The sequence below is a fragment of the Ruditapes philippinarum genome, unplaced genomic scaffold (genome assembly GCF_026571515.1).
Source record: "Ruditapes philippinarum isolate M1 unplaced genomic scaffold, ASM2657151v2 ctg452_1_1_1_1, whole genome shotgun sequence".
Taxonomy (NCBI): domain Eukaryota; kingdom Metazoa; phylum Mollusca; class Bivalvia; order Venerida; family Veneridae; genus Ruditapes; species Ruditapes philippinarum.
The window spans coordinates 180,570-188,562 of NW_026859349.1; the positions used below are offsets into that span (position 1 = coordinate 180,570).

General features: G+C 30.2%; 1 protein-coding gene across 1 annotated transcript; it reads right to left on the minus strand.

The window, feature by feature from the left end:
- Positions 1 to 229: 229 nt before the first annotated feature.
- LOC132756168 (uncharacterized) lies at positions 230 to 2,044 on the minus strand. Its single transcript, XM_060747165.1, has 2 exons — positions 1,685 to 2,044; positions 230 to 1,252 (listed from the first exon to the last, which is right to left on the minus strand). Exons 1-2 carry the CDS (start codon positions 1,758 to 1,760, stop codon positions 855 to 857), a joined length of 474 nt encoding a protein of 157 aa, XP_060603148.1. The 5' UTR covers positions 1,761 to 2,044; the 3' UTR covers positions 230 to 854.
- Between the last annotated feature and the right edge of the window lie 5,949 nt (positions 2,045 to 7,993).

The following is a 7,993-nucleotide window of genomic DNA, read 5'->3' on the forward strand; positions in this document are numbered from 1 at the left end:
TGCCTTGTTTAATGAACTTCTGAATCCCATAGGGAGATAACATCTACATACAGGCGCGGCTGTATGTAACAACTTATCTGACTGGAAATAACAGTATGCCAGAAATGCGTTAGGTTTATCAATTGCTTACACAACCATTCTTATAATAGATAATGATTCAAGGAAAAGTTTACCATGAAAGAATATTAACATTTTCTTCAATGGATGATATAAATAACAAAGTTCTACAAAGAAATATAAAAAGACTATAATCAGAGTACTACAAAGAACTTGAATATATTTATGCTAAATCAACAAAATAATATTGAGAAAAACAGAATCTCTTAAGAAAGCCAAACAAGGCAAAATTGAAAATGTTGCCGGCTCGATTTCATTGAGCCTGTTCATGGATGGTACTGAAAAGTGTAAGTTATCGTCCACGTCCACTAGCACCGGCTTAAGCAGAATTCAACATTTAAACACGAATATGGTGACATTTTGAATTTGGAAACATTCACAGATGTGTTCATACAGCGGTTATCATAGAACCTTCAATGTCACACAGTAGTTCCATTCCATGAAAAGCGGCGTATGGTCCCCAAGTAATAAAAAGCTTGTGCCCTAAACGAGAAAACAATGGGCGGAACTAAACTAATGGAATTTTGAAAAGGGGTCAGAGGTTATGAAGCCTGCATATCACAGATAAAACGTTAAAAGACAAAGTTAAAAAACAGGCAACATATCCTAAGGGTGATTCAACATGATTCAAATAGGAATGTTGGAACCACCCAATACCACTAGAAAATGCCAAAAGACAAATTTAAAAACATATCCTAAGGGTCAGACAGCTATTGACAGATTTTAAAATACTGCTTTCATATTGCATGAATACTAAAATGATCCCTCTCATGTCCTGTTGAGAGTAAATTCGGATGTGAAAAGGCCACATAAAACTTGTCATTTTCCTTCAGCTGAAATGCTGCACCAACGTTGATTGACTGTTCACTTTGTTCATCAGGTATTTGACACACGGAATGAACATTCTCAACGATAATAAGCTCACTTCTTTGTTTCACAGGGACACGAATAACTTGAAGTTTTACAAGTTTGTCAACATTTTCAGAACAGCTTCCGACATTCATTCTGATTGTAAGCTGTACATTAATAAAGTAATGACCGGATTTCTTGATAGATATCGCTCTCTCTTCGTCTAGATATTGTACATCGCTGCCGACCCTTAAATCTGACTTCCAGAATATGTTTGAGTTTTGACCTGGAATAGTAATAAAATTATGTATGATGAATTGAGAAATACAATGTTTGTTTCAAGTTTATATTTTATACAACTGTTAGCAGACGGTGATTGTCTTTTTCACTTTATCCACTGTTACCGAGGTTATTTTTATCATAGTTGTTAAAAATTAAATCTTATGTAGTATGCATGGGTTCCGACAATGTGTAAACTCGTATTTACTACTTCTGTAAATGTATGAACTATATTTTAATCAAATAATACAATTGTTTAGTAGCTCCTATTTCTAATGCGCTATATAGGCCATGGAAAGTTTATTTGGCTTGTATTGTGATTGGATATCATATATTTTCGCGTACAGCTGGATTAGTTCTACTAAGGTTAAAAACATGTCAAAATCTAGTTTTACTGATCTATCAGACGTGAAAATGCCAAACATGTTAACAGTTTTACCTGACTTTAAACTTGCTCCTTTAAACTTAAGTCGTATATTTGATATATTTCTTTCCTCAATTTCACAATCAAACATGGTTAGGTTTGATAAGTTATGTTCTAAAATAAGAATAATAATAATAATAATAATAATAATAATAATAATAATAATAATAATAATAATTGCTAGCGGGTATTAAAAATATCATATGCACATTTAATGTTACAAAACAATTACACAAAATCAAATTGAGTTAAATATTTTAAGATTGCAACTTGGCAAAATGAAAGTTCAATGACACAAAACTAAAGGCAACAACAAATCGAGTGGAATAACGTTGACAGTGTGCAATGTATGTTGTTATAACCGACATGTTGTCATACAGACTGACTGAGTATCAACTGATTGTGATAGAAAAATAACACTCACAAGTGAATGGAATATGATGATAAAACTAAAAATAATATTTGATCTCAGACTCACTTTACAAGAGTATTAATATTTCTTTTCTTATATATAGAGGATATTCAAGTTTGTTTTCTATAAATAAGGGGATTTATTTTCATAGAGTGGTACGAAAATAAATATTTCATGAGTAACGGTAGCCATGAGTGAATTATTATAGTTATCATACCACAAGATGAAAATAAATCCTTTATTTAAAAAACTTGAATTTTCTGTTTATTATTTAACGACAATTTGAAAGACTTCCCCTTAAATTTTGTATATGTGGCGAACTTTAGAAGAAAGAAATCCGGCACAACACCAGTGAAAAAACAATTACACTGTAAATGAATTAATAATACATTTTTAAACTGAAAATACGGTTAAAGAAAATACATATTTTTATCAATATTTCTCAATATTTCATTTATAAGTATATGATAAAATCTAATATACCCGTGTTTGCATCTTTGTCTAATCTTGCTTCTGTCATCTACAAAACGTCAGTAATTAAAGTAGATAGAAAACGTTTACAAGGTATAAGATATGTATCTCTTGAAAGTGCTTAATTGATAATTAAGATTTATCACTTAACCTTTTTAAAAAGAAAGAAACATTTACAGAAATATACAAATTGATAGTGTTACGATATAGTAATGCTGTTTCGGAAAAGTTCTTGGATTTGAGATGATCAACCCATTCAGTATTTCCTTTTAAATCATCAATGTTCTCCTCAATGAATCAAAACATTGTTTCTGTCTGTCGTAACAGGAACCGTTTCAGCACTAAATGTATCAGTGCAAGTTCATGGCATGCTGCTAACACAACCAGTGTGACAAATAACCTTTTCTTTACCTTAAATAAAGGGGTCAGTATCATATCATAATGGGTAGTATTACAATCAGTATGAACAGACTTAAGAGGTTGCAACCTAAAAAATATCATTCAAAGTACTTAAAAAGAGAATACTTTAAAGGACTTAAAAAAAGAAAACTGTTTGCTGTGAAAAGATTTGATATTTTATTGAATAAAAGGTGTATATTTTGTGTTCAGCTTTAAATGATACCGTATACATACATGCCTATTTACGTGATTAAAACATTATAAGAAGTAGTTTATTTAAAAAGAAAATAAAATCAACACTACATTTACAAATTACAGATTTCATTTCAATAACCATGAAACTTGTTTATGAAATTATTCTTAATACTGTATGTAAATATATTTATCTAAAAGCGCTTTCATTCTGACATAAAAGCAAAACTGTACCCGTTTGTTATGGCAAAAATATGTTGGATCGACTCTTCGAAGCATTCTAAAACATTAATAAATTCAACTGATGCAGAAAAAAAGTTTTCACATAAAACAAGTCTGTACTGAACATCGTTTATGTTCTAACAAAAATGTAAAATTGAAGGACAAAAGAACACATATACATATCCGTTGCACATAGCCATTCTAAAATAGAATTGTAAGAGACTACAAAGCATTATTTATGGACTTCTACACATTTGTACACCAACTTTTTAAGATTAAAAATAGGTATTCCTTGCTAATCCTGCAGCCACTTTTTAACATTACCAAGTTAAAATGATATCAATTGTTACATTCGAATATAAAAAAGATCAAAAAATAAAGCCTAAGCAATGTATAAGGATTTAGAATATATATGATATCAAAACATTAAGCAATAGCTTAAAACTTATACTTAACAGAGTATTCAATAAAATGTTGACAATATAAAATTCGGTATTTAATGTAAATACATACATAATTTATAATAAAACATTGCGTTATAGCTAAAGACTTATTGTATAGAGCATTGTTTCTAGTTGTCAACGTATTAAGATAGCTTTGTTTTTGCAGTTGCACTAAGCATATCAGAGTTGGAGAAAAGAATTTTTTTTTCTGAATCATTTAACACATCGAAATTACAGTTAACAGCAAACATTGTTTGTCTGTACCTAACGCATTTTAGCATAACATGGGATACAATTATCACATAAGTGACATATCCTTTGGATTTCTGGAAGATTTTAATATTATACACATGATAATAACATTTCTAATAGAATGAAAATGATAGTGAGTGAATAAAGTACATGCTTAAAATAAACCTTTGCTAATTTGTTGTATGAAATATGTCTGATTTATAGAAAGTTTTATTCTGGTAAAAATACATGTCATAAAACAACTACAAATTCAATGTCAACATCAAGAGATACATGTGAACATGAAAGTGCATGTGTTGATGTCATATATTCAATACCAAGAATGACACAAAAAGATGGCATAAGCCGACTTATTTCCATTGTGGTCCGTAGAAATTATCATATGACACCAGAAAGGCAAAATAATTACTAATTATAAAATATTGCACATAAATTATTCAATGACAACTTTATTAGATTCTTATATCAATTATTGCACATACATGTTTTATATTCCATCACAAAGTTTATCACACATGTATTATAATCATATTGGATTGAAATGACTAATAAACAGATATTGATTGCATAAAATGTTCCGTAAGATATTTTTTTAAATAATCACGACTTGATTTGAATAACAGTAAAATTTTTTTCATTTATTTTAATACGAATAAACATAATGTATGTTTAACGTAAAAAAGTATTAATATTTACTTTTAAGTTTATGTCCATAACAACCTGTATCGTATTGTCCAAAAAGATTTCCGGTAAATGTACTAGTCTTTTCATTAACCTGTTTTTAAGATTGAATACTGCACTAAAATTGTGCAATACCCATGTTAACAGGTATTTTATCACAACGCTCTTATTGGCAAAAACCCAATATTAACTAAGTCTAACAAGTACAAATGTTGCTGCAATGCAGCAATTGAGAAGCTCCGCGCAAAAAATGCGCTCATTACAGAAACCTTACCAAATTATTCCTACGCACAGGTCATGTTATATTCAGATTAAGTACTATTGTTGATTTTTTCCGATGTTTTGTAAACCTTTTTTGCATAATTATACTTATCTTATGCACTGTCCATAATTAAAAAGAGGGGAAAGATATTTAATATAAATAAATGCTTTCACTGATGCCTACCTTGTAAGGAAAGTAATTCCATTGAATACAAACAAGACTTACAAGACTTATAAATGTTATGTGACATGACTGTACTGTGTTCTGTTTGTGTCACTACTGTAGTCAGTAAGATAAGATGATAAAAATATCAATTTCTGATCTTTTTATTATTATAATTGTAACAAATATACAAATAGTAAAAAAGGGACTAATATTATAATATACTAATATTACATGCATTTTTCATGTCAAATTAATCCAATTTTAACCTACTTTTCACAGCGCATGTTGTCATGGCTGTCGCGGCAACTCAAGCAAGAGGGGATTATTTTTAAGTATAAACAGTACTGTTTACTGTTATACTGTCGCATTTAGACTTTGGAAGAAAACATATTTTTTCCAGTCTCTTCTCGAAATAAAACTTGAAAACCTGCATGTTTTAATCAAGGTCATAGTAACATATTGACCCCAAAATCGATTGGGATCAACTACTACAGAGGGCCGCGCTGGCCTTTTCCCACAGTAAATGTCATATATCAAGTTAATGAGCTGACAAGAATGAGGCTAACGAACCAAGGACATACCAAACATCATACCATATTTGTGTTTACCGAATTGTTATTTCGTAATAACGAAAAAATATTTTGTTTAACGAAATAATATTTCGTTTTTACGAAATAATACTTCGTTGTTACGAAATGATATTCCATTTTACGAATTAGTATTTCGTTATATCGAAAAAAATATTTCGTACAAACTCATTAGTATTTCGTTATTACGAATTAATATTTCATAAAAAGGAATAATCATTACGAGAAGACGAAATAACATTTAGTGAAAAAAAACGAATGAATATTTCGTAAAAACGAAATAATAATTCGTAAACACGAGATAATATTTAGTAAAAACAAAATAATAAAAGTCCCGAAAAAAACCTTAGATGCTTCGTTGATATGCTACAATAAATTAAAAATGAATATTGATATTGCAGGTTTACTACAGGTTGTAGATATCGTATTTTGATATATCAATATAGCTGTGATCAATTAAACTTATATAAGCTTTTCTAAAGTGATGAGCTAATTGCCTATAAATATTTGTACTTGTCAACTTATCGATAATCAAGCATATCTTTAGGCGGTAATTATTACAGTACTGTTACTAAAATAGATTTAGATTTAACAAATAACAAAACTTCATAGAGTCATTGTAAAACTAATAAAATATTAATAGAAAATTAAAAATTGAAGTAATGGAAATATAATTTTCCACGGTTGAGCGAAAGCGAATTAGAGGAAAATTATTTTCCATTGGTCGAATAAAGTATCCTATTGCACAATTCACCACGTGGTCTTGACTTGCAAGCAGAAAGCAGCTCTCATGGTTTTCAGAATCAACTACAGCTTGTTTTGGATGAACTGTGTTCACAGAGGCAGGATTTTCAAACGTTAAGAGACGAAGTTCAAGGCAAGTCACGATCTTTATCTTTAGAAGTAGATAAATTAAAATCAGAGAAAGATTTTACATGGAAATTTGAAGGGACACAAATGTACGAATTTAAAGTAAGTATTGACAAAAAATTTAAAGCGGCAAGGCAATACAACGGTAATTATATGGGTTTGAACTTTTAGAAGGGGTTGTTTTGAACTAAAAAAGCATACCGAATATGCCAATACGGGGGCAGGCTGGGACACGGTAAATTAGCAGAACCCGGGGTTCGAGTGATGAGATGATAAAGCGAAAAAAAACGAAAAAGGCTTTTTAAAACAAAAAATGCCCAAAGCAAAACCCCCCCAATAACGCTGCTTCTCCGGTATACTTCTAGGTTTTGCCCCAATAATCCCCCGGGTCTATGGCATCATCGAGGATGTCCCCAGGAGTCTTTTTTCCCCGTATCTGAGGACCACTTTTCTTTTAACGTTTCAGAGAATTTGGGCTCGGCGTACGGGCCCTTTTTTCGCTTTGGAAATTTGGGACACTTCAGAGTATTTTTAAAACCAAATACCGGGAAATCAACATAAAAAAAAATTTTTAAAAAGAGGTTTAATTTGATTATACTTTACCATAAATTTTAAAAGGCAAAAATGGAAAATTTTAAAGGTAGATGAGAAAAAAATATTAAATTTTGGTGAATGGGCGCGTCGGGGTTTTATTTTAAAGATTGATATTTGTTAAAAATTCCATTTTTTTAAAACCCAAATTTTTTTTGAAAAAAAAATAAAAAATTCTTTATCTAACCAAATTTTTTTCCAAATGGCCTTTAAAAGATTGTTAGTGATTCTAATTTTTGGTTGTTTGTCTCCTTTTTTAACCCTTTAACGATCTAAAAGAAAAAGGTAAAAAAGAGTTTGTTTTTAATTTCGAATGTGAAAAATTTTTTGGAAGAATCACTGAATTTGAAATTTTAAGGATAGCTTTATCGTATTTGCAAAAGGGATCCGTTATGATTATTTGATATTACTAGTGCTTATCATTTCATTGAAATTTTTGAACCACACACTGAAGTTTTGGGATTTTCTTGGGTTAGAGATGACGGTAAAGTGATTTTTTATAAGTTTCTTGTTTTACCGTTTGGGTTATCGAGTGCGTGTTACATTTTTACAAAAGTAACTAGACCTTTAATTACAAAATGGAGAAGTGAAGGAAAATTGGTATTAACTTTTTTAGATGATGGTTTGGGTTGTGCGAGCGATTATGAAAAGCAATGTTGCTTAGTAATGAGGTTAAACAAGATCTGTTATTATCAGGATTTATTCCGAATGCAAATGAATGTGTTTGGCTTCCAACACAGGTTTTGCACTTTTAGGGGCCATTTTGAATTCTTAAGA